The sequence below is a fragment of the Homarus americanus genome, unplaced genomic scaffold (assembly GCF_018991925.1).
Source record: "Homarus americanus isolate GMGI-L3 unplaced genomic scaffold, GMGI_Hamer_2.0 scaffold30108, whole genome shotgun sequence".
Taxonomy (NCBI): Eukaryota; Metazoa; Arthropoda; class Malacostraca; order Decapoda; family Nephropidae; genus Homarus; species Homarus americanus.
This window is the reverse complement of record NW_024748109.1, coordinates 7334270-7359967: the sequence shown is the minus strand read 5'-3', so window position 1 is coordinate 7359967 and position 25698 is coordinate 7334270. Positions and strand designations below refer to the sequence as shown.

Below are 25698 nucleotides of genomic sequence, written 5' to 3'. Positions count from 1 at the left end.
ATTAATCAATCATGAGCTTTACCAACACTTTCGAGGTTTTAAAACACGCCGACAGAAAATAAACACTTACAATCAAGTGTGGGTCTGAAAAAAAAAATTAAAAAATGCACAAATCAAATTAAAACACTAGCATGCTAATACTACTATTGGTGCTGCGTTGAGGTCAATACTTAACCCTATAATTGTAGTCTCTGTTTGCTAGCAACTGAGTGATAATTATAGATCTGGGCCAAGTAGACTGAAGAATTAGCTGCTAGGGTTTAATTATATATGAGATACCAGCCAGCCAGCCAGCCAGCCAGCCCCTAAAGCACAATCAAAGAGATTTATTTAAAATTTGACGACAGTGAAATAGTGGCAGATTATTTTTTATCATTATTTTATTTTACATTTCCTGGTCATGATCGATGTTTAATCCTCCTAACCTCCTCTTCCCCAACCTCCTCCTCCCCAACCTCCTCCTCTCCAACCTCCTCCTTCCAACCTCCTCTTCCCAACCTCCTCCTCCCAACCTCCTCCTCCCCAACCTCCTCCTCCCCAACTTCCTCCTCCCCAAACCTCCTCCTCCCCCAACCTCCTCCTCCCAACCTCCTCCCCAACCTCCTCCTCTCCAACCTCCTCCTCCAACCTCCTCCTCCCCAACCTCCTCCTCCCCAACCTCCTCCTCTCCAACCTCCTCCTCCAACCTCCAACCTCCTCCTCAACCTCCTCGTCCCCAACCTCCTCCTCCCAACCTCCTCCTCCCAACCTCCTCCTCCCAACCTCCTCCTCCCCAACCTCCCTCCTCCCAACCTCCTCCTCCCAACCTCCTCCTCCCAACCTCCTCCCCAACCTCCTCCTCCCCAACCTCCTCCTCCCCAACCTCCTCCTCTCCAACCTCCTCCTCCAACCTCCTCCTCCCAACCTCCTCCTCCTCCCTCCAACCTCCTCCTCCCCAACCTCCTCCTCCCAACCTCCTCCTCTCCAACCTCCTCCTCCCAACCTCCTCCTCCCAACCTCCTCCTCCCCAACCTCCTCTCCCCAACCTCCTCCCCAACCTCCTCCTCCCCAACCTCCTCCTCCCCAACCTCCTCCTCCCCAACCTCCTCCTCCTCCTCCCCCTCCTCCTCCCCAACCTCCTCCTCCTCCAACCTCCTCCTCCCCAACCTCCTCCTCCCCCAACCTCCTCCTCCCCAACCTCCCTCCTCCAACCTCCTCCTCCCCAACCTCCTCCTCCCCAACCTCCTCCTCCCCAACCTCCTCCTCCCCAAACTCTACTCCGTCCAGATATATTGTCATTCTGTGCTCAAGGTAAAATATATATTTAATCATTTTTTTGTGGTTAAACTACATGCGTGTGCGTGTGTGTATACGTATGTGCGTATGACTGTATTTCCTTGATACCATTTGACACACCACTTCCACACACTCACGTTCCGAACTTGCCTCAATGGTGTGAACTTGGGACGTGTTATTTGAGGCACCCCAGAGACTTTGTTTTGCAGTACCGGGTATACTGGACTTGAATACATTGCTCAACGAAAGAAGATCAATGATAATTTGTACCCAAGAAAGAAGACAAAAAGTGGGTCATGATTTAGAATATAGACTTGAAAGTAAGTAAGCTTTACACACACACACACACACACATGTACTCAACACACACACACACACACACACACACACGTACTCAACACACACACACACACATGTACTCCACACACACACACACACACACACACACACGTACTCAACACACACACACACGTACTCAACAGGAACACACACACACACACACACACACACACACACACACATGTACTCAAGACACACACACACGTACTCAACAGGAACACACACACACACACACACACACACACACACACACATGTACTCAAGACACACACACACACACACACACACGTACTCAACAGGAACACACACACACACACTCAACACACACACGTACTCAACAGGAACACACACACACACACACACACACACACACACACATGTACTCAACAGGAACACACACACACACACACACACACACACACATGTACCAACACACACACACACACACACACACACACATGCTCAACAGGAACACACACACACACACACACACACATGTGCTCAAGACACACACACACACACACACACACACGCTCAACAGGAACACACACACACACACACACACACACACATGTACTCAACACACACACACACATACGTACTCAACAGGAACACACACACACACACACACACACATATGTAATCAAGACACACACACATACGTACTCAACACGCACACACACATGTACTCAACACACACACACACACTTAACATAAGAACAGAAGAATGGAGGAAACTGCAGCGGACCTATTGGCCCACACTGGGGAGTCCCGTTCACACCCAACCCCTATCGCTCATATATCATCCAACCTATGTTTGAAGCTATCCAGCGTATTCGAGTTAATGATGAGGTTTGGTAACTTGTTCCACTCATCCACTACTCTATTTCCAAACCAATGTTTACCCACCTCTCGCCTAAATCTAAATTTCTCTAATTTAAAACCATAGTTACGAGTTCGCTCTTGGTTGGATAGTTTGAGTACCTTCGTTATATCACCTTTGTTTAGCCCTGACTACCATTTATACACCTCGATCATATCGCCCCTCACTCTACGTCTCTCGAGTGAGTGCAGATTAAGATGCTTTAACCTGTCTCTGTACTCAAGGTTCCTAATGCCCGGAATTAGTCTTGTCATTCTCCTCTGAATTCTTTCTAGGGATTTTATATCCATTCTGTAGTACGGTGACCAGAACTGAACCGTGTAATCCAAGTGAGGTCTGACAAGCGCAAGATATAGTTTTAGGATAACCTCGCTCGTCTCTCTTAGGCTATGTCCCATATGCGAGCCTCTTGTGGCATCGAACGACCACTCGAGTGAACGCGCTACCTACATTGACCTTGGGTGTAGTGGAGAAACATGTGTGCTTTCTTTGATATGTTCCACGTAGATGCGTGAAACATTCGTGAGTGACCGGGAAGCAAGCATCAATTATTTTCATCGTCGCTTCCTCAGTCGCACGAGACCTCACATTCTACACCAAAACTAAAGAAAGTCATACATTCGTTTTCCACTGTTAATAGATCCTTGTGGACTATTAAAGTAGCTCCAAAATGTTTCTCTTACATTCTTTGCAGATGAATGTGAGGTATTACTTATTCTAGAGGGCGCTGTGTTATTCTCAACTGTACTATCTTGAATTGTATATGACTTTGCGTCCAGAAACGTGTAGCACACTTTACACTGTCAGTGGCAGTATCTTACCTTTATTTCAGTAACTTTATTAATTCTCCATTTACTTGTTCCAGATGCACACCTTACAACACGCCTGGCACGTGACAACCTGTAATTAAAATTATTTTGTCTTTGTTCACAACATTACTAGCATAGGGTTTCAACAAATATACACAGAGTTGGTAGGCCTCGTCCCCAACCAGGATACATTTTGGTGTACTCGTGAAACTTCTTTGAATCTTGGCGAAGTTCCTTGTAGAGATGGTGAAGTTCGCCTACTTCCATCTTCCTCTGTTATTTGGGATGTTCTTTCCTGTGTACCTCTGCAGGTACCACACGTTGAAAAGCATTATTTTCTAAAAGTACCAGCAAACGTCTGCGCTGCGTCGACAGCATGTTTACGCTGACAGACACCCTTAGCAAAGTCGCTGTATATGCAGGGTGTTCCAGAAAAAGTCCCTCCCTCTCTTCCTCCCTGCTTGCTCCCTACCTCCCTCCCTGCCTGCTCCTTGAGACACTCTGAGCTGCAGGGTGGCAGTGCCGTATTTTCTGGGACACCCTATATTATCAACATTACCACCTCGTTCCCGAATCCATCACCACACAACTAACGTCGCCAACAACTGTGTCAAGCAGGAGCGTTGGAGCATAAACCCGCCCTGGCATTGCTCCAAGGCTGTGTGTACTGTCGGCCTTGACGACCCTAACCAAGCCTAACCTAACCTAACCTAGCCTAACCTAACCTAACCTAACCTAGCCTAACCTAACCTAACCTAACCTAACCTAACCTAACCTAAACTAAACTAACCTTATTTGAACAGTTCTGTATCTCTCGACCCATTCGATAAGTTTGGCGAACCATGGTATTAGAACCCGCCAGTTCAGGAGAGCATTAGCCGAACATGGAACCACCCAAGTTTTTGGTTCAACTCCTCCTAACAAAGCTACAGTTACAGCACTCTAATACTTAACCTGTAAGTACAGAAATTACAAAGATAACGGCTGTACCTATTATAATAACTGGAGCAATGTTGATATACAAAAATCTGAATAAGTCTTTCACATCAGAGGTTTGTCTAATTGGAAATCTCGGCCGGGTTTACCTCTGCCCCACCCAGGGATCCCAGGCCAACAACTATTTATATTACTGTGGAACTCAGTTTGTCTTGTCTTCTATAATAGTCTTGACTCGCTTGTATCACATTTGATTGAATTAATAGATTACATTAAATTGCTCTCCATATAACAATAACATCTTATCCCGACATGACATTACGAAACATTCAGAAACGTCATCAATAAAGCCAACCAAGCATACGTTACTGGGTACGTCAGGGCTCAGCTACGGGGCCTCAGGTCCACTGCGGTTGCGCGCACCAGCACGTGGGCCGCGGTGGACCTTCTCATGACGCAGACGCCGGGCGGTCATCATCACGCTCACTCACCAACCACTCCTTCATCTCTTACAACTTGGGTGAGAAAAGAAACGAGAGAGTATCCGTAGATATGGTTGGTGGTGTAGCCAGGTGGAGGCTAGTGCTGGTGCTGCTCCTGCTGACGCCCATTGCTGCACCGAACAAAATCTTATTCAAGATCAGTGATGGATTTGGGGACAACTACATGATCGCAGGCTACGCCATGGATGATGCAACAGATTACCAAACACTTAATATTACAAAAACTGGTAAGAACTTGTTACTTTTGGTTGTGTGTGTGTGTGTGTGATAATAATATTCATCATTTAGCATTGGGGAATACAGTCAGCAAGTTTTTACGATACAATGGCCACTGAAGACGTCAGAGTGTAGTTGTTGTTAACTCGTTGATGTTTGTAACAAGAGTGACCTGGGCCGGCCTGACTCCATAGCCAGTATGGGAGGTGATGGTGGAGTTGCACTTTGCTAAACAATGATTAATTGTTGTTTTCTGAAGGATATCTTTATGAAGACTTAGGGGAACATTATCAGCGCTGACTAAGATCAAAAGTTTAGCGGATGTAGAGACCGAGAGAACTTAATGGTGAGGAGTTTACTTCTCTTATTATAATATATATATATATATATATATATATATATATTCCTACAAATTTGTTCTGCCTTTTATAGTGTGAAAGAAACATTAATACTTCTTTTAAGTACAAATGTGACAAGAGCGATCCACATTGAATATTTTCATCTTTAAAGTTAGAGACAACGACTGAGTCAAACATGACACACAATGGATGGTCTACAAGTTGACTGAAGTATCCACAGACGAAACCATATGGCAGGAAATTAAAAGGAGAGAGATATGGGTAATAGTTGAGTCTGAGCAGAGTACTATATAAGAGGGGGGGGGGGCGTGTAAGTTAAACGAAGGATAAACTAAACCTTAAGAAGAATGTCAGTTTTAGGCTGGATTTTATCGAGAAGAACCAAGACAGATTGGGTGTATCTGCGAGCTGTAGGACTGTGTTAACATTAGGTCAGGTGTAGGAAGTAACGCTGCCCATAACATATAGACTGTCGACTGATCCTGCGTGTATAAATGCTCAAAAATGTATCTGTCAACGTAACGCATTAACACTGAACGGTTTAATAACTACCGCCTATTTTATTAACAAGATTTATTTTGAAGTATTAAAGGTTACAACGAAAATTTTTTGATAATTAAGTTGAAAGGAAAAAAATGAAGTAAGTTTGGCTCTTGATAAATGGTTTGACCGGTGAAGAAGGAAACCATCCACCATGGCTGATAATGAGTGTCTATGCCACAGGACTTAACCAGAGACAAAATAAAGAGGAATATTTGTGAAACAGCGATAAATTGAAACTGGTTTATATACAAGGACGAGAATTTAGTTAATTCTAAGACCAAATCACATAACCTGAGGCCACGAGTCTTAGTGTACTTAATTTAGGTCAATTAACTTAAGTAATACCCACAAACTTTCATTAAATATAACATCAACTATAATAATTATCTGATTATCAAATTGGATTTACAAAATGAAGAACAAATAGAGAAGCTAAAATCAGTTTGAATTTTTGTATAGAAAATTATTTAGACGTCCAAAGAAATATGTAAGTTATCTATTGTGACTTTTGAACAAGAATTTTTTGATGGGATGAATAAATATTAAGTCTACATTTATCTTGTTATAAACCTTTACTGACAACTACAGTGTAAGAATGTGTTCAGCATGTATTGTGTGTGCTGAACTGTAAACAAAAATTGACCGATATATTTTTTTTTTTTAGAAATATATCAGTTAATGGCAGATTGGTTTGTGGAAAAGGTCTATTGTTTTTAATAACTTAATAATTGAAACTTTTATTTTATTGATTTATTTTTTGTGTATTAGCATATCAAAAGTCACGTTGACCTTTGTGAAGTTCATGTTAAAGGTTATTAATATATTTACCAGTAAGATTTATTTAGAAAAGAAAGTTTATTTCATGTATCACAAAGAGGGTTTCTTGAGAGCTGCTGCCGGACTGGGGTGGGAGTGGTCGTATGGGGGCACACAAGTGACTACCTAAAGAGAAGATGTTCTACAATGGTTGTGGAGAAGATAGACACCAAAATCAACAAAGTCGCCACTCACACGCCTCACCTTCAACAGGGTGGAAGAGGGTGTGAATCTGCTCCTCAGACACCAAACTGGCACTGTAGAAAATATCCAATTATTGATTCTCACATATCGTGCCAGACACCTTCATTTTTCTACGTATACTGCACGTTAAACTCCTTTATAACGAAACACGCATTTGCTATTAAAGTGGAATTAGTGATAAGATGTTCATCTGTGTGTGTGTGTGTGTGTTTTAATTTGTTTAATTTTGCCGCCTACAGTTGCTAGTTTTTTGAGCACCCCATACTCATCCTGTGAGTGGTAGCGCAAAATGATTACAGAGTAGTTTACAAAGGGTCAGTATAATTAACCCCCGTGGTCAGGATATTATGGCACTGAATGTTATACAGTAATTCAAATAACTTCTTTGTCTAGTTCTATCCATAAAGGGTAACTTATTCACAAGTGCGTGAGTACAGGAGTGTGAGGCAGTGTGTCTGGCCGCACACTTTATTATTCACATTTGTGTGAGAAGTATTCAAGCACATTGTGTATTTGGTTCTATACATGGGAACTGATTTACCTACTAATTGTAAAAAAGTGGATACGCCGAGGACGTATTGTTCAAGTGTGTGGCTATATGTCTGGCCACACACTTTACATTTAATCGTGTTCACATCTTCTTGAGGGATATACTGCCAGAGGTACTTATATCCTAACCTTAGTCTAGCGGTTACAACAGCTTGTAATCTAGTGATCTTGTTACTTGCTCCATATACATGTTTCACTTGATACATCTCATCATGGTAAATTATGGATCGACTAGTGCCTGTTTTCACTTGTTTGATTGCGTGAAATTCATCAATAAGTTCCTTCCCAATTACAGTTTTAAGGGTTCTGTTTGAAAAACCAAGATTGTATTCAACGGTGTCTTTGTTAGACGCGAGTTTGGCGAGGGCATCAACTCTGTCATGTTGTTTGAGGCCTATGAGAGAGGGGATCCACAACAGTTTGACCTTGACACCCCGGTCAACAAGGTCCGCATATTTGTGTCTGGCTCCAGAGACAAGAGCGTGACAACTTCATTAGAGGGTGTCAAGGACAAGTACTGAGGATAGAGAATCAGTGATGATGAGACTGTCAGTGACAGTCTCATCATCACTGATTTGAGTATGGCAACCAATTCAGTTTGTATAGTGGATGCCCAGTTGTTAATTCTAACTCCTTTTTTAATTATATTACCGTCAGGTTGAGTCACAACAATAGCACTTCCAGCCCTCCTACAGGCGGTGTTAAGAGATCCATCAGTGTAGATGGTCTGTGTGATGTTATCATCGGTCTGTAGAGTGTGTATGTGTGCAAGAGCTCTCACTTTGGCAGTGTGTTGGAGATAAATACTTTGTATAATTAATCTTTTAGTCGGATATGTCGGTATTGTGATATCGATGGGAACTGTCCGCCAGGGTGGCAGGAAGCGCTGTTGTGTCTCAACTTTGTACAGATGGTCCAGTCCAAACATCTTCTTATGTGTAGCTGTAGTTTGGATCCATTTAGATTCACCAGTCCCATGGTTCATACATTTTAGCAATTTTAAGGAAACAATGTTATCAGGATCACCACGCAGAAGCCTCAGGGCTATCATGAGGTTGACTTCAATTATTCTATCTTTGACACTGGGTATACCTAGTTCTTTCCTCATATTAAGTACTTTAGTGCTTATGGGACATCCTAGGATAATTCTGAGGGCTTTATTTTGCATTTTTTCGAGCTTGTCAATGCCTTTCCCGTTACGAAGGACCAGGGCTGGTGCTTGGTAATCTATCAGAGATCTTATATAGCCTAGGTACATTGTGTGTGTGCGTGTGTGTGTGTGTGTGTGTGTGTGTGTGTGTGTGTGTGTGTGTGTGTGTGTGTGTGTGTGTGTGTGTGTTTGCGATTGCGTGGTTGTATTGTGTGTGTGTCTTGACCCTTTAATTATTTTCTTCAACATTATGAACAACTTGTGTCTGAAAATTGGTTGACCAGATTTTAGTGTTTTTGAAATATTCGGTTTAAGGCGAGGTGACACACAGGTGAGTAATAAATAAGAATAATGTGAAAACAATATCCTCACTACAGCTGGACTATGTGGTCACCGGCCAGCCTATAGTCAAGCGGTGATCCACCCAGTACTGACAGATACAACGGCACTAAACCTCACTGATGTAGAGCTACAGCGCTGTGCACCTGCCACTACCATTACTTTCCTCTACCTTACCACCAATAATGTCAACGATGCACAAAAACTTAAGTTCTAAATTATTTCAATATTCATTCATTTATTTTCCCAGGTATGTGTCGCCGGGCGTGCCAAGCGAAGATCGATTGTCACTCAGTGTCGATGGTGCCAACAACAGGGACTGAGAACGAGTGTCGGATCTCAACCAAACCGGCAAACATCGGGGACAAAACACAACGTCCCAGACTCAAGAGGACACCCGGAGCCTTCCACTTTCTCGCTGCAGGTACAGCTCGTCATGATACACTCTGGCGCTATCGTGTATGTGTGTGTGTGTATGTGTGTGTGTGTGTGTGTGTGTTATAATAGACTAAAGTTCAGTTTGAGGTACATGAAGTATAAGCTGATTGAAGAACATAATGTTCGTATATGTCGCATATAAATATGTTAGTGGCCGTCCAGTTGACCCAGACGTTGGAACCTACAGAACATGGAACAGGTAATGTGTTGGTGTTGTTCAGTATGAGAACCAAATTACACCCGTAGAGTTATTGTTGTAACATTTGGATTACCTTAAAAATATCAAGAGAAATGTGATAAAATATACCTGTTACCTCACCTGTCACACCTGACCCTCGTCCTGGGTGACTCCAATAAGATGACTGCGGGAGGTAATATTGTTACTATGAGTTTTATCATTCACTCGTCTGTGAAGGAGCATTATTATTATTATTATTATTATTATTATTATTATTATTATTATTATTATTATTATTATTATTATTATTATTTTTATTATTATTAATATTTTTATTATTATCATCATCATCATCATCATCGTCATCGTCATCGTCATCATCATCATCATCATCATCATCATCATCATTACACAATATAATGCTTAACTTTACTCCTGTGAACTCATATGAATATTATTATTTTATATTATATTGCATTACATTACATTACATTATATTATATTATATTATATTATATTATATTATATTATATTATATTCCTAGGCTTTATAATTGTATAAAACAATTTCAGTCAAAGGAACCAATGAATGGATTACTCTTTTGGATGATGGCTTCAAGTGGCGTACGGAGAGCAACACTTATATTTGGAGTTTCCGACTAAATGGCGCGAGACTTGCCATCCTCTCATCACTACATCAGGTGAAGCTCGCTATGAGAGACACGACAGGTGAGTTCTATATCATCAACATATGTTAATTATGAGTTAATTAAACGTCCGTCAAAGCGGTTAGTCGTAGTGGTTCATAGTGGTTCTCTGTTACAATGTGTTTATTAGAGTAAGGTGACCTACTTATTTTACGGGCTTCAAAAAATAATAATCATCATTACTGCCTCAGTCCATTCATTATATTACCCAGTCCTTCTCTGGCAGGTGAATCATGGTCACCACTACTGGATATCACTGATTTATTTCCTTATTTTCCTCTCTATTTTTCCCGTGACTCTCGTGGTTTATGACGACTCCTACCAGACTGTGTAGATGCGGATGGCACATACATGGGTTCCATTATTGTACAGTAACTCTTGAACACTTAATAATAGTACACACAGTGGTTGCCGGTGATAGCACTGACCCACTAGTTGTTCGGTGCTCAACACCGCACCTCTCCCGCCATCTTCCACCGTAGATGTATGAGAGATTATATGTTTATAAATATATTTTTTGTACTTATATTATAAATATTTATTTATGTTTCAGTAAACAAGCCGTACTACGTGGATCTGTCTCGCACTGGCACTGACCAACCCGTCTGGAACGCTGGTGGCGGGAATGTTAAGTACAACGATACAGACCTTGACCCAACACGTATCCAGGACGACCCAAACCTCTCCAACTCCAAGTTCTATTTCACTCATGATGGTTCCCAGTACACATTTGTTGGGACTTCTGGCTCAACAAAAAGAGTTCACCTTCAGCAGTATAACTACCTCAACCTCTGGGAGTGACGTGGCCAGCTGCAGCAGCTGTGGGGGGACTTAACAGTGGGACCTTCACTTACAGTAATGTTGATGTTCATTGCTTGACTACGACGTGACTTGTCTCAGAGCTCCCTAAGACCACGCCGGAGTAGACGTTGTTGACCTGGCTCTCACCTCCCTGGCAGACATTACTGACCTGGCCCTCACCTCCCTGTCAGACATTACTGACCTGGCCCTCACCTCCCTGGCAGACATTACTGACCTGGCCCTCACCTCCCTGGCAGACATTACTGACCTGGCCCTCACCTCCCTGGCAGACATTACTGACCTGGCCCTCACCTCCCTGGCAGACATTACTGACCTGGCCCTCACCTCCCTGGCAGACATTACTGACCGGGCCCTCTCCTCCAGTGTTAGACAGTCTAGTCATTGGTGTTTATCACGGAGGCTGAATATCAAGAATTTTTTCTGCACGTGCTTTAGGTCAGGTCAGGTTAGGTTAGGTGAGTCAGTCAGGAGTTTCTCCCTAAAGTTCTGACACTTTTACACCTACCCAGACGCTTCCATACACTAACCAGGTACTGGCATACACTAACCAGGTACTTTCATATACTAGCCAAGTATTTTCATTCTTTTTTACTAGGAATAGATGTGAAGATATGTTATTCAACTACGTCACTTCCTTTAACTGCCACTAACTACCACCAGTACACCGTGTTGATGTGCTTCACGTGTGGTGTAAGTCCTGCTTTGAGTCATTGTATTTCATCATCGTCTTAACACTGTATTCATTTATTTTTATTTGTGATTATTGAAGATATTAGGAACAGCAATACCATATAGTCGTTTATTTGGGTTATTAACTATTATAAGGTAATTGTATGTACATTTTCTTGAGCTCCATTGCTCGTGGTAATAGAGGCTGAGTCAGGTACTTGATGATTGGTACTAGTTTTCTTTATCCATTTTCTTATAGACATATTGTTCAGGGTAGACTAATATAATGGTTACTTGTTTCTCGCATGTATTTAAATGAGAGAGACTTGTATAGTATATTCCTTATTTATATCTCCTCAAAGACATTATATTTATAATGAATGAAACTCTCACTTGGCAAATAAACAATAATTACTATAATGTTTTGGTTCATCCTTCATCATCATTATCGGTTCTTCTCACCACGAGACGAGAAGATGCCTGACATATAATTAAAACAACCAATTAACACACATATATTCAGTGCATAGTAATAATATACATTTTAAATTGCAATCTAATCTAATGTCACTAGTTAGCAATGACATGCCATACAATACACAGTCTGGGGTTAATCATAATGTTGTTATTTTAAAACTGTAGAGGTCGTCCAACACCCACAGCCACGACCATAAACATTCCTTATCTTATATACTCCACATTGACTTACTATCTGCACTAGTTGACACACTCATCAAACAGAATACAATAGCGATCTCTAGCTATGATGACTGAGTTTAACATCCGTGTGTGTGTTGTGTGTGTGTGTGTGTGTGGAGTTATGTAAACTATGTGTCCTTATAATAGATTGAAATATTTCGTTATTATAAACTTCAATTAAATGCGTAGTTCCACTTGTCATTGGTTAATATGTTTGTTGTTTAGTTTAACTGGTTGGTGATTGAATATCTAATACATACTTGTGTTCGTTCGTCTAAAAATTGTTTCTGCCTCATCTTAGTTTGGTGTCAGATAACAGAGACACATACAATAGTGTGAGGTTGTGTTGTATCAGCACCGACGTGTGTTTGTGTGTAATGTTGGGAAGGACTCAGTTCACCGATGACTCACGGTAAAGTTTGTACCCGGTAAGAGAGAGAGAGTCACAAGCTGAGGAGGAAGGACGTTGTGTTGAAGAAGTTTTAATGTTAATGATCTTGTGTCACGTTAATACTGCCTAATGTCCGTGTGTAGGAGAACAGGCCCTTAGGTGGCCTCAGATATAGTGTATATATTAGTTACAACCCTGGTGATTATGGCCAGGTCAGTAATGTCTGCCAGGGAGGTGAGGGTCAGGTCAGTAATGTCTGACAGGGAGGTGAGGGCCAGGTCAGTAATGTCTGCCAGGGAGGTGAGGGCCAGGTCAGTAATGTCTGCCAGGGAGGTGAGGGTCAGGTCAGTAATGTCTGCCAGGGAGGTGAGGGTCAGGTCAGTAATGTCTGCCAGGGAGGTGAGGGCCAGGTCAGTAATGTCTGCCAGGGAGGTGAGGGTCAGGTCAGTAATGTCTGCCAGGGAGGTGAGGGCCAGGTCAACAACGTCTACTCCGGCGTGGTCTTAGGGAGCTCTGAGACAAGTCACGTCGTAGTCAAGCAGTGAACATCAACATTACTGTAAGTGAAGGTCCCACTGTTAAGTCCCCCCACAGCTGCCGCAGCTGGCCACGTCACTCCCAGAGGTTGAGGTAGTTATACTGCTGAAGGTGAACTCTTTTCGTTGAGCCAGAAGTCCCAACAAATGTGTACTGGGAACCATCATGAATGAAATAGAACTTGGAGTTGGAGAGGTTTGGGTCGTCCTGGATACGTGTTGGGTCAAGGTCTGTATCGTTGTACTTAACATTCCCGCCACCAGCGTTCCAGACGGGTTGGTCAGTGCCAGTGCGAGACAGATCCACGTAGTACTGCCTGTTTACTGAAACATAAATAAATATTTATAATATAAGTACAAAAAATATATTTATAAACATATAATCTCTCATACAACTACGGTGGAAGATGGCGGGAGAGGTGCGGTGTTGAGCACCGAACAACTAGTAGGTCGGTGCTATCACCGGCAACCACTGTGTGTACTATTATTGTGAAGTGTATAAGAGTTACTGTACAATAATGGAACCCGATCTTCAATTATTGGTCTCGAGAACATTCTGTGACAACTACTGTACCTGGCAGGCAAATGCTCTGCTGAGTGACCTACAAACTGTAACGGAGAGAACCTTGGCGTTAGTAGAACAGAGTATTAAAAGTGTAGTCCCCGTAGTGAAGGGTTAGTGGAGATAGTTTATTAAATTATAATTGGACAGTCCAGTGATTCTCATGGAGAAAAAGATGAATTATTTCCCTGTTAAGAAGTATGACCACTTAACCAGAGCGGAGTGCCAAGACGATCACTTGACTCTTCTGTAGGACGATGCTTCCACTAATGCCGTGTGCCGACTGTACCTGATATACTGTAAGCGAACGTAAGGCAGCATTGCTTTGTTTTTCCTGTCATATAAAATATCTCCACGAATTCAATATTATTTGGTATTTGTAATACTGTGGCCAATGTCTAAATATGTATTTTACACAGACATCTACAGGACGCCGAGGATCATCTGAAATCACATAAATTTGCCATAAATTTGTCAAGTCTTGTAATATATGAACCACATTACAGTTTTAAACAGTTGCATGGCTGTGGTGAGGACAAAATATATCCACCAAAATAAAATTGATCAAAAAATTTCAGTCGTTTTATATACCATATGTAGCCATAAACATGCTTTAATCATTCTTTTAAAGGCTATGACATTCTTAGAATTAAAAAAAAAATTGACTTGCATAACAAGGAAAACAAAATCTACCTGGGTTATTCTTCATTTATCCATAGAATTATATTAAGAGGAATAGTAGCCATAACAATGTGAGTACGTGGGCGATATTTAACAGACGTCCTCACTGGGACTCATGACGCGAACCGTGATGCAGACTTATGACGCAAAGGAAGGAGAGCGTCCACACATGTTCAAGAGAGAGAGAGAGAGGGAGAGAGAGTACGGACGCTCGGAGACTGTGTTGTGGGGAGTGGTGGCTTTATGCTGTGTAAAAAAGATAAAGATAAAACTATATGTCCTTTGTAAAACTTTGAGAACAGTAGCAGCAAAGTATAAACAAGACCTAACTCAGTACTAGAGCCTCGGGAGTCACTAGATCTACAGTATGGTGGTGATGACAGACTGTTTCAACAACACTGGTGAGTCTGTATATTCGACATGCTGATTCAGATCGACAGTATTATACTCAACTCAAACTAAATGACCCAGTTTGTCCTGTAATATACCAAGCTGCTATTATAATGCTCTTAAACACATTGTAACAGAGAACCACTATGAACCACTATGACTAACCGCTCTGACGGACGTTTAATTAACCCATAATTAACATATGTTAATGATATAGAACTCACCTGTCATGTCTCTCATAGCGAGCTTCACCTGATGTAATGATGGGAGGATGGCAAGTCTCGCGCCATTTAGTCGGAAACTCCAAATATAAGTGTTGCTCTCCGTACGCCACGAGAAGCCATCATCCAAAAGAGTATTCCATTCATTGGTTCCTGAGACTGAAATTTTTTTTATATAATTATAAAGCCTAGGAATATAATATAATATAATATAATATAATATAATATAATATAATAAAATATAATATAATATAATATAATATAATATAATATAATATAAAAATACTCATATGACATAACAAAAGTAAAGTTAACCATTATACTGAACAACAACAACAACAACAACAACAATAATAATAATAATAATAATAATAACAATAACAATAACAATAATAATAATAATAATAATAATAATAATAATAATAATAATAACAATAACAATAATAATAATAATAATAATAATAATAATAATAATAATAATAATAATAACAATAATAATAATTATAATAATAATAATAATAATAATAATAATAATAATAATAATAATAATAATAATAATAATAATAATAATAATAATAATAATAATAATAATAATAATAATAATAATGCTCCTTCACAGACGAGTGAATGATAAGATAAAACTCATAGTAACAATATTACCTCCCGCAGTCATCTTATTGGAGTCACCCAGGACGAGGGTCAGGTGTGACAGGTGAGGTAACAGGTATATTTTATCACATTTCTCTTGATATTTTTAAGGTAATCCAAATGTTACAACAATAACTCTACGGGTGTAATTTGGTTCTCATACTGAACAACACCAACACATTACCTGTTCCATGTTCTGTAGGTTCCAACGTCTGGGTCAACTGGACGGCCACTAACATATTTATATGCGACATATACGAACATTATGTTCTTCAATCAGCTTATACTTCATGTACCTCAAACTGAACTTTAGTCTATTATAACACACACACACACACACACACACATACACACACACACATACACGATAGCGCCAGAGTGTATCATGACGAGCTGTACCTGCAGCGAGAAAGTGGAAGGCTCCGGGTGTCCTCTTGAGTCTGGGACGTTGTGATCTGTCCCCGATGTTTGCCGGTTTGGTTGAGATCCGACACTCGTTCTCAGTCCCTGTTGTTGGCACCATCGACACTGAGTGACAATCGGTCTTCGCTTGGCACGCCCGGCGACACATACCTGGGAAAATAAATGAATGAATATTGAAATAATTTAGAACTTAAGTTTTTGTGCATCGTTGACATTATTGGTGGTAAGGTAGAGGAAAGTAATGGTAGTGGCAGGTGCACAGCGCTGTAGCTCTACATCAGTGAGGTTTAGTGCCGTTGTATCTGTCAGTACTGGGTGGATCACCGCTTGACTATAGGTTGGCCGGTGACCACATAGTCCAGCTGTAGTGAGAATATTGTTTTCACATTATTCTTATTTATTTACTCACCTGTGTGTCACCTCGCCTTAAACCGAATATTTCAAAAACACTAAAATCTGGTCAACCAATTTTCAGACACAAGTTGTTCATAATGTTGAAGAAAATAATTAAGGGGTCAAGACTGAGCTGTAAGAAGATAATTACTGTCCACCTCTGGAGGATTGTGCTGTGATAATGACCTCCTCCTATTGGTGGTTTGGTAGCAGAAACTTCCTCGAAATTGTTGTGATTATTAAAGATTGATTTTGTAGTTTTGCTTAGAATGAAATTTTTTTTTTTCAGTTTAATTTACCCAAATTAAATAATACGTATGTTGATAATTTTATGAAGTCAGCGATATAAACAGTGATTTATTTAAGTAATATTTATAATTTCTTAAGAAAATTATTATGTTTCTACCATTTCCTGTAACACGTCACGGAAGCCACACATCCACAACATTGCTAAAGCTGCCTCCCGAAAGCTGGGAATGCTGTACAGATGCCGTAGCTACTTCACTCCTGAGCAGTTGCTTCAAGTATGTAAGGGATTCATTCGTCCTAACTTGGAGTACTGCTCTCATATCTGGGGTGGCTCTTCTATTGGCCAACTGTTAGATAGGGTGGAATCAAATGCATTTCGTCTTATTAACTCTCCTCCTTTAGTTGATAATCTTTCTTCCCTTTCTCTTCACAGCAATGTTGCTTCACTCTCTCTCTTTAACAGGTACTTGAACGGGCAATGCTTGGTGGATTTGGCATCCTGTGTACCGCCGGCAAGGCCGTGGGCTCATAACACACGTCTTGCCCGCGGTGCCACCGTTTCTCTGTGGATGTCGATCACACTAGAATAACCCGTTATAGTGCCTCCTTGTTTCCTCACACAGCCAAACTGTGGAATGCTCTGCCTTCTTCTGTGTTTCCATACACATACAATCTGTCTCTCTTCAAAAAGATGGTTTTCCGACATCTTCATGGTGTAGATTAATATAACCCTTTTCTCTTCTATTTTTAATTTCTTTCTATTCTTATTTTTCGCTCCCGAGGCCCCGTTGTGGGTCGATGACCTGTGCCCGGGTTGGCTAATCCCCGAAGAAATAATATAAATAATTTTTCACCTAATAAGACATTGTCACTGTTCACCACCTACTGGGATGCCACCTTGGCCCCACCCCTAGAGCTGAACCCAACGGTCCTAGAGATCACTCCAATACAAGGGCCAAACTTTTAAAAGAATAGTAAATCTCAACGAAAAACCACCCTATAGATTCCCACCCACCAATAAAGCAAACGATTCAAGAAGATTACACACACACACACACACAATAAACCGTTAATTATTATTATTATTATTATTATTACACACATGCTACGACGACTCAGGTCACTTGGGGCACCCACGCCAGAGCTGAGGACTATCTACAACGCATTTATTCTCTCTAAATTAGCGTATGCGTCACCAGCCTGGTCGTCTTCTCTCAACTCTACCCAACAACGTCAACTAGAGAAGGTACAGAAGAGGGCCTGCAGAATCATGCTCGGCGCAGAATACTCCGGCTACAACAACGCTCTCTCTCCACCCTGGAAATGCCACCCCTCAGTGACCTCCACCCCCACTCACTCGCAGGTTGGCAGTGGACTACTGGACCATCCTCGTCATCGCCACCTACTACCACCGGCAGTCCCCCGCCCGCCTCGTGCAGTCCGCCACTACAACAAAATTCAGCCCACAAGAGCCCGCACTGATAGATATAAGAACAGCACCATCCCATCTATTGTTAAAATAATAAACAACTCCTGATTTATGGACTGCACAGCCCTGTAATTGTATTGAATGTATATTATTATGTCTAAATCACATGTAAGTTTGTTTTATTTTTAGCCACCGGCTGCAACTCTATTAATAAACCGTTTATTATTATTATTATTATCACACACACACACACACACACACACACACACACACACACACACACACACACAACCAAAAGTAACAAGTACTTACAAAGTTTTGTAATATTAAGTGTTTGGTAATCTGTTGCATCATCCATGGCGTAGCCTGCGATCATGTAGTAGTCCCCAAAGCCATCACTGATCTTGGATAAGGTTTTGTTCGGTGCAGCAATGGGCGTCAGCAGGAGCAGCACCAGCACTAGCCTCCACCTGGCTACACCACCAACCATATCTACGGATATTCTCTCCTTTCTTTTCTCACCCAAGTTGTAAGAGATGAAGGAGTGGTTGGTGAGTGAGCGTGATGATGACCGCCCAGCGTCTGCGTCATGAGAAGGTCCACCGCGGCCCACGTGCTGGTGTGCGCAACCGCAGTGGACCTGAGGCCCCGTAGCTGACATTACCAGAAGGGTAACAAAATTCTAGATGTTATCTTCAGTCATAGTTTTCATCAGCGTGAGTATTATATTACAGTTTTTCAGATCATTCACATATTGGAAAACAGTTCTGATGTTCTGCTGTATTTCATAACTATATTTGTAAACTAAAACTTTAACTACCTTCAGTTTAATTTAACAATTAGAATATTGATGATGATGACGAAGACGACGACGTACGTTAAATATGGAGGCAGGAACACGAACATTAATACGTGGTTCCCCATAATATTTCTGGTGACCACGCTCAGGTATTCAATGCCCTATTTAGATTATATCGTGTAGCAAAATTCGACTAAATTGCCCCTGAGCACGAGAGTACGCGATTAACCTTCCAGCGTTATTATTATTACTCAAGAACACCACAAGTCACGTTATTGTATTCCCATATATATGTTTTGTTGTTACAGTGAATGATGAGAATAAATCTTATACAGTAGTTAATCTTTAGGTTGAGTCACTATACTGAGAAGAGTACATGACCCCTCTACAAACGGGAAACAAAAGCTACAGATTCAATATATCTCTTACTTTGTTTCACTTCACTATAACACGTACCTAAAAATAAATTAGTTGACGTGAGAATACGCCCGGGTGTTGCGCTGAAACAAACCAAGAGCTGACGACAACACGCGCTGATAGGGTAGTTCTTTCGACGGAATATTTATTGTAAATACTTAATTTGTCCGCATACAGAACACTAGACATTACTATAGTGCTCGGTGTTATTTTGCTTCTCTCTGACTTATTTCAATTAATTACTTGTAAATCATCTTGTCCTTTTTACATCATCGTTATGTCACAGTTTTGACAAGTTTATATAAGATTCACGTGAAGTTTAGACAACTCAGCTTATTTCACCTTAAGCTTAACCACACTAATGCTAACCTAACCTAACAACCAATTAACCTAACCTAACCTAACCTAACCTAACCCAATCTAACCTCTAACCTTTATAGCCAAGGCTTTTAGACGCGTAGTATCGCTCAAACATTTATCCCCATGAATAATAAAAAAAAAAAAATCACTTTGGCCCTTACTACAGTCGTTTAATTTCCTATACTTAAGTTTTCAGCGACAAAAATGGTTGATACACACAATTACGTCCACTCCATCAAAGTCATAAATCAAACAGCTGATTGCTCACGAAAAAGCAAGAGAGAGTGTGTGTGTGTTGGGTCAGGTATGCTCACTCTACATTAGCTCATAATAACACCAAACTTATTAACAACTCACGTGTAGTATAGCGATATGACCTCTTTGTTTTGATGTAAATACCAGGAAAAGTTTTTAACGATTTTAGTTTTATGTTTCATTGTAGAGAGAGAGAGAGAGAGAGAGAGAGAGAGAGAGAGAGAGAGGTGGTATTGCATGACTACTTTGTTGTTGCTCACTCATAACTAATTGGTTAGTGTGTCTTGTAAATAAGTGTCTGGCTCACTGGTAATGTTAAAAAAAAAATATGTTGCCTTTTACAAATCACTGGCGTAAAATGAGTAAGCGCTACTGGTAGAAGGTATTCGTACTGTACATTAGTTGGAACATTTCACTGTATGTTTATTATTTATTCATTAGATGGTTCCAATCTTTCCAATTCTTAGGGTTTTTATCCAAATTTTGTCTGGAAACATTTAATATTCTTTCTACAAAACGTGAAATTCTAGATAACTAAAAAGTTGAACTCGCTAAAGATGACTTAATTTTCACTAAAGTGGATTATGTAGTGAATTTGAACGTAGCTTATGTAGCGACGGATCACCTCAAAGGTTCCTAAAGTTGCTTAGTGACAAGTCTCGTTTGGGATATTTATCTGGCATACTCCAACTGACGGTCTCCAAATGACTCAGGCTTTGGAAAGTTTGTACTGCGATCAATTATGCAGCTATGTTGACGGTGTGAGTGGATGTGAGTATGGATCAATCTCTCTCTCTCCCTCTCTCTCTCTCTCTTGTTATGTAGTGCAGTCCACGCCAGTTATAAGCCATGCGAAGGTCTGGCTGCAGCCCTCCCTCACCCCACCTCCGGAAACACACAAACCAGGCAACTACTTGGTGGTCAGCCAAGGTGTACCCCCGAACACGTTAGCCTGGATAAATAAATTAAAAATGTATTTTTCCTTTTTCTAAAACCTATCTTTGCAGTTGTTTTAATTACGAAAATGATAGAATATATAACATGATGGTGGAACAGGCCACTGGTCATTTGCACAGGATATTCCACCAATGAGCGTTGACCAGAGAGGCTGGCCTTCGCTGTACAGTGTGTCGATAAGGAGGAGGAATTTTGGGTAAGAGTAGTGTTCACCCAACAACCATGGCCGTATCCATGTGTGGCGCCGAAACAGACGTGTGGAGACTGTTGGCAGCATTGGTTTAGTCGTGGTCTGTGTTGATCGTCCTCAGGCAACACACACGTCTTCGAAACCGTTGACTTTCGGAATAAGAAAATAATTTAAAATGTTTTATTTGATTATTTGTTATTTTCAATGCAAATTTATATCATTTCCGCTTGTTTCCCGTTTGTTTAATTGATTTAATAAGCAATTAAACCGGGATAAACAATATAAACAATTTGGGATACATTTTGTCGCCAGTTAACTGACATCACTTTGAGACATCGATGACGTAAGTGCTTCGAGAGCTCAGGAACAGCTTTTCGATACATGAGCCTCAACCATCCCAAAACGAGCCATTGTGCGACCAGTAATATTGGCACATAATCTGTGTAATACATTGCCTTATACCTTATAAAGCTACATGTGTGGAGAAACAAATGAGTAAAACACGACCAAACTCAGTCCGTTACAGCACTGGGACGAGGTCTTGAATCTGCTTCGTTTCGCTGTTTCGGATTTATGAGAATATCAACAGAGGCTTCTAGCAAGACAGGGCATACAGTGCTGCCTCTGCCTTAGTGGCGGTAAGGACGAACACGATGGCTTATAGACAAACAAATAGCCTGTGAAGAAACTGAAATTGACGAGGACTAAAAAGTGTCATCAAGTGTTTGCCAGTGTAATAAAGTGTTTGTAAGTGTTATGAAGTGTTTGCAGGTGCCACCACGTGTTTATAAGTGTCCTAAAGTAGTTATACTGAAAGTGTCTCAAAGTGGTCTACGTTTCAAAAAGTGATTTAAGTGCCGTAATGTTTTCATAATTGTTGTGATCACATGTATAATATAATGTGAGTAAGTAACGTAAAGTGTTTATAAGTGTTATGAAGTGTTTGTGTTATAAAGATTTTTAAGTGTCACAAAGTAATTGCTGGCGTCCAAAACACCAGTATAAGTGTCATAAGAGTGGCATAAAGCGTCGTAAAGTGGCATATAGTGTCACGCTACGTCACAATGATTCATGTAATATCAGAAAATTTAATAAGTGCTTTTAAGAGCCAGTAGTTCTGATAAAGTGCCATTAATGCTTTAAAGTCTCGCTAAGTGTCATTAATGTCGTAAAGTGTTGCAAAGTGTTTTGAACTATCGCAAGGTGTGTGTCATAGATTACGGCAAGGTGTCGTCAGGGTCATGAGGTGTCATAAAATTGTCAAGACGGTGCCAGGAGGTGACCCTGTACGGCACCAGGGTTCCCTCGACCACCAGCACAAGGTAACTATACTACTGTTGTGTTGTGGACATATTAAACAAGTTCTCTTAGTCATCCATTTAGCTTACTTGTTGTTAGTTGTTCCTGTAAGTTAAGTGTTAATAATCATATAGGTGTGTGTGTGGGATAGACGGCAGGTAATCTCAACTGAATTTTTCCTTTTCCAGGTAAGTGTGAGATAAAACAGCTCTTGGAGGGACATCAACAAACCATATCTCAGGTACGTCCAAGTTATCATATTCATTGGTTATCGTTTTACTCATCAGCTAAGTCTGGAGTCCTTCGCCTCCCACAACAGTTATAAAGGAACGTTACGTTTTTCCTTAATCTTTGAGGATGTCGGTGTCCCTCCCTTAGCAATTAGTCAACGTGATGCCCCCACTCGTTCACGTGGACGTTGGACCCACTTCTTATCCTACACCGTCTTTGTGGTCGCCCGTGGTCCCGTCGCTGTCTATAAGAAAGTGCCCCCCCCCACCCCTCCCATCTTTCCGTCAGAGCCTCGTTTCTTCCATTCAAGTGGGTGCAGTGATCACACACACATGTTTTAGAGGCATTCTTAACTTTATGGTTATGTTACCTTGTGTTGTTTCGGCGCCACACATGGATACGGCCATGGTTGTTGGGTGAACACTACTCTTGCCCAAGATTCCTCCTCCTTATCGACACACTGTACAGCGAAGGCCAGCCTCTCTGGTCAACGCTCATTGGTGGAATATCCTGTGAAAATGACCAGTGGCCTCTTACGAAACTCCGACATCATGTTATATATTCTATCATGTTCTTAACTAAAACAAAAGCATGGCTAATTTTAGAAACAGAAAGAAAATACATTTTAATTTATTTATCCAGGCTAACGTGTTCGAGGGTACACCTTGGCTGACCACCGAGTAGTTGCCTGGTTTGTATGTTTCTGGAGGTGGGGTGAGGGAGGGCTGCAGCCTGGGAAGTTATTGGCTAGGAATTTCGAGGCTGCCAGACTGTGTGGCTTACAGTAAAAGTGGCGTGGACTTTACAGTTTGTGATGAGTTCATTGATACAGTAACAGATGATCAATACAGTGATACATGAGTAATACAGTGATACAGGGATGCTAGTGAAACAGGGATATAGGGATACAGGAGTGATACAGAAGTAATACAATGATACAGTGACATAGAATTAAAGTGATACAGTCTAATGATGAGTGTGGCAATGACTCAGCTGGTATATACGTAAACTTATAAGGTGTAATGTGTATTGCTCTGCATCAGTCCGCCAACCAAGGTATTTATTTAACGGTTGTCTGATAGTTGGTAAGCACAGTCCTCCACTCCAGATGTTTTAGCAGCAGTTTTGGTCAATACTTCTCGTGCGTAACTTGTAAAGCTGGTTATAATATTATCATCCAATCTCTATGTTATTTAAGAATGGCGGTGAATTATGATTTATTATCCAAATATTCGATGATTTTTGTGAGTTGGGTTTAGGTACGATCATGAAGTGTTAGTTTTACATGATACTTGGGGGCGCTCCTCCCATCAATCCAAAGGGAAGTTCCTCCTGTAGAAGAGATACGAGCAAGGGAGAGGCTGTAAAAACCCCACTAGATGACTACCTTGACCCCTACGGCAGCCATATAGTCTCTCACTCTTTCCTACACACAAGGAACCTGTTTGTCGGTATGACCAGACGAGCGGCGTTACTCTCTTGTTTCTTCTAACTCAGACTCATCGTTTGTATCCCGGATTGTTACCTGTTGTTTACTGAATTAATTAGTCGTTTGTGTGTGTGTGTGTGTGTGTGTGTGTGTGTGTGTGTGTGTGTGTGTGTGCGTATGTGCGTGCGTGTGCGTGCGTTCCTTCACTAACTCTCGAGGGTCGGGCCGTCACACCAGTATATGCTGTCCACCCTGATTATAACTGAACAATAGTGAGGTGTTGTGGCCAGCTAGAGAGTGAGTGAGGGAGTGAGGTGTTGTGGCCAGCTGGAGGAGTGAGGTGTTGTGGCCATCTGAAGGAGTGAGGTATTGTGGCCATCTGAAGGAGTGAGGTGTTGTGGCCATCTGAAGGAGTGAGGTGTTGTGGCCATCTGAAGGAGTGAGGTGTTGTGGCCAGCTGAAGGAGTAAGGAAGGTTCTGAGTTCAAGGCCACCATAATAAACAAGATAGTAAACAGAACCAACAAAGTTATAAACAAAAACAAAAGAAATATGAAACATTCAATACACTTACCTTCGGGGAATAAATTTCACACTATATTGCTATTTACACCTCATAAAATCGATTCCAAATGCCCGCTCCGTCAAGCTAAACGCACACTCATTCTGTTTATCGAGTTGGTAATGTATCACGCTACCAGTGAGTAAAAACAAGACCAAATACAATGCTTTCTTGCACCCTAGGGAACAACATTTTTGAAGAAGCACTCTACTAATCAAGGTGAAATACTAGACCGTATACAGTACCTTTATGAGTATGTAGTGAGAACAAGGAGGTATATTCCACCCATTTGTCATTTGTAGTACAGGACCTGAAGTGTTTTCTGCCCTTGTGTGGATGCTAATTTTATCATAATGGTTAGTGTTGCCAAAATGAATTCTTGAGTTTGTACAGTCCCCTTCACTTGTGCGTTTACAGGGACTCGTCAGGTTTTGTATAGTGTAGCAGCTCTATGTTCGTTTACATTCGACAGAAGGAAACTCGCAATAGTAAATATATTATTGAATCAAAGTAAAATAATATTAAAACAAATATCTTAATTCAATGATTTGTGGAATGTTTATATGACGAGCCCCTGTAAACGCACTAGTGAAGGGGACTGTACCTAGGAATTCTTCTCCTGTATTATCTTATTTTATTTACATGGTAGTCTATATTAACACTCAATTTACTTAACATAATGTCAGTCTATTAGTATAATTTTCTTAACTCTCATGGGGTTAGCATTAGGTGCAGTATTAAAGGCGTTATTGACACTGAGGGTTTCCTTCAGTTTCACCTATACTTGTTAAAGATTGTGAAAGATCTGTCTGTCTGTCTGTCTGTCTGTCTGTCTGTCTGTCTG

General features: G+C 41.0%; 2 protein-coding genes across 2 annotated transcripts; one reads left to right on the top strand and one right to left on the bottom strand.

The window, feature by feature from the left end:
* Positions 1-4711: 4711 nt before the first annotated feature.
* Positions 4712-11303, top strand: LOC121880147. Its single transcript, XM_042387237.1, has 4 exons — positions 4712-4972; positions 9172-9345; positions 10110-10265; positions 10797-11303. Exons 1-4 carry the CDS (start codon positions 4795-4797, stop codon positions 11042-11044), a joined length of 756 nt encoding a protein of 251 aa, XP_042243171.1. The 5' UTR covers positions 4712-4794; the 3' UTR covers positions 11045-11303.
* Positions 11304-11533: 230 nt separating this feature from the next.
* Positions 11534-18925, bottom strand: LOC121880148. The gene is made up of 4 exons (XM_042387239.1): positions 18669-18925; positions 16262-16435; positions 15218-15373; positions 11534-13684 (listed from the first exon to the last, which is right to left on the bottom strand). Exons 1-4 carry the CDS (start codon positions 18844-18846, stop codon positions 13437-13439), a joined length of 756 nt encoding a protein of 251 aa, XP_042243173.1. The 5' UTR covers positions 18847-18925; the 3' UTR covers positions 11534-13436.
* Positions 18926-25698: the final 6773 nt, after the last annotated feature.

Bases quoted from the DNA above. Each gene is read 5' to 3' on its own strand.
- LOC121880148 (XM_042387239.1), bottom strand. From the start codon at position 18,846: ATGGTTGGTGGTGTAGCCAGGTGGAGGCTAGTGCTGGTGCTGCTCCTG. The intron at 15,374-16,261 runs GTACAGCTCGTC...AAAAAATTTCAG, and splicing joins CTTCCACTTTCTCGCTGCAG to TCTCAGGAACCAATGAATGG. The intron at 13,685-15,217 runs GTGAGTTCTATA...TTTATGTTTCAG, and splicing joins CGCTATGAGAGACATGACAG to TAAACAGGCAGTACTACGTG.
- LOC121880147 (XM_042387237.1), top strand. From the start codon at position 4,795: ATGGTTGGTGGTGTAGCCAGGTGGAGGCTAGTGCTGGTGCTGCTCCTG. The intron at 4,973-9,171 runs GTAAGAACTTGT...TTATTTTCCCAG, and splicing joins ACTTAATATTACAAAAACTG to GTATGTGTCGCCGGGCGTGC. The intron at 10,266-10,796 runs GTGAGTTCTATA...TTTATGTTTCAG, and splicing joins CGCTATGAGAGACACGACAG to TAAACAAGCCGTACTACGTG.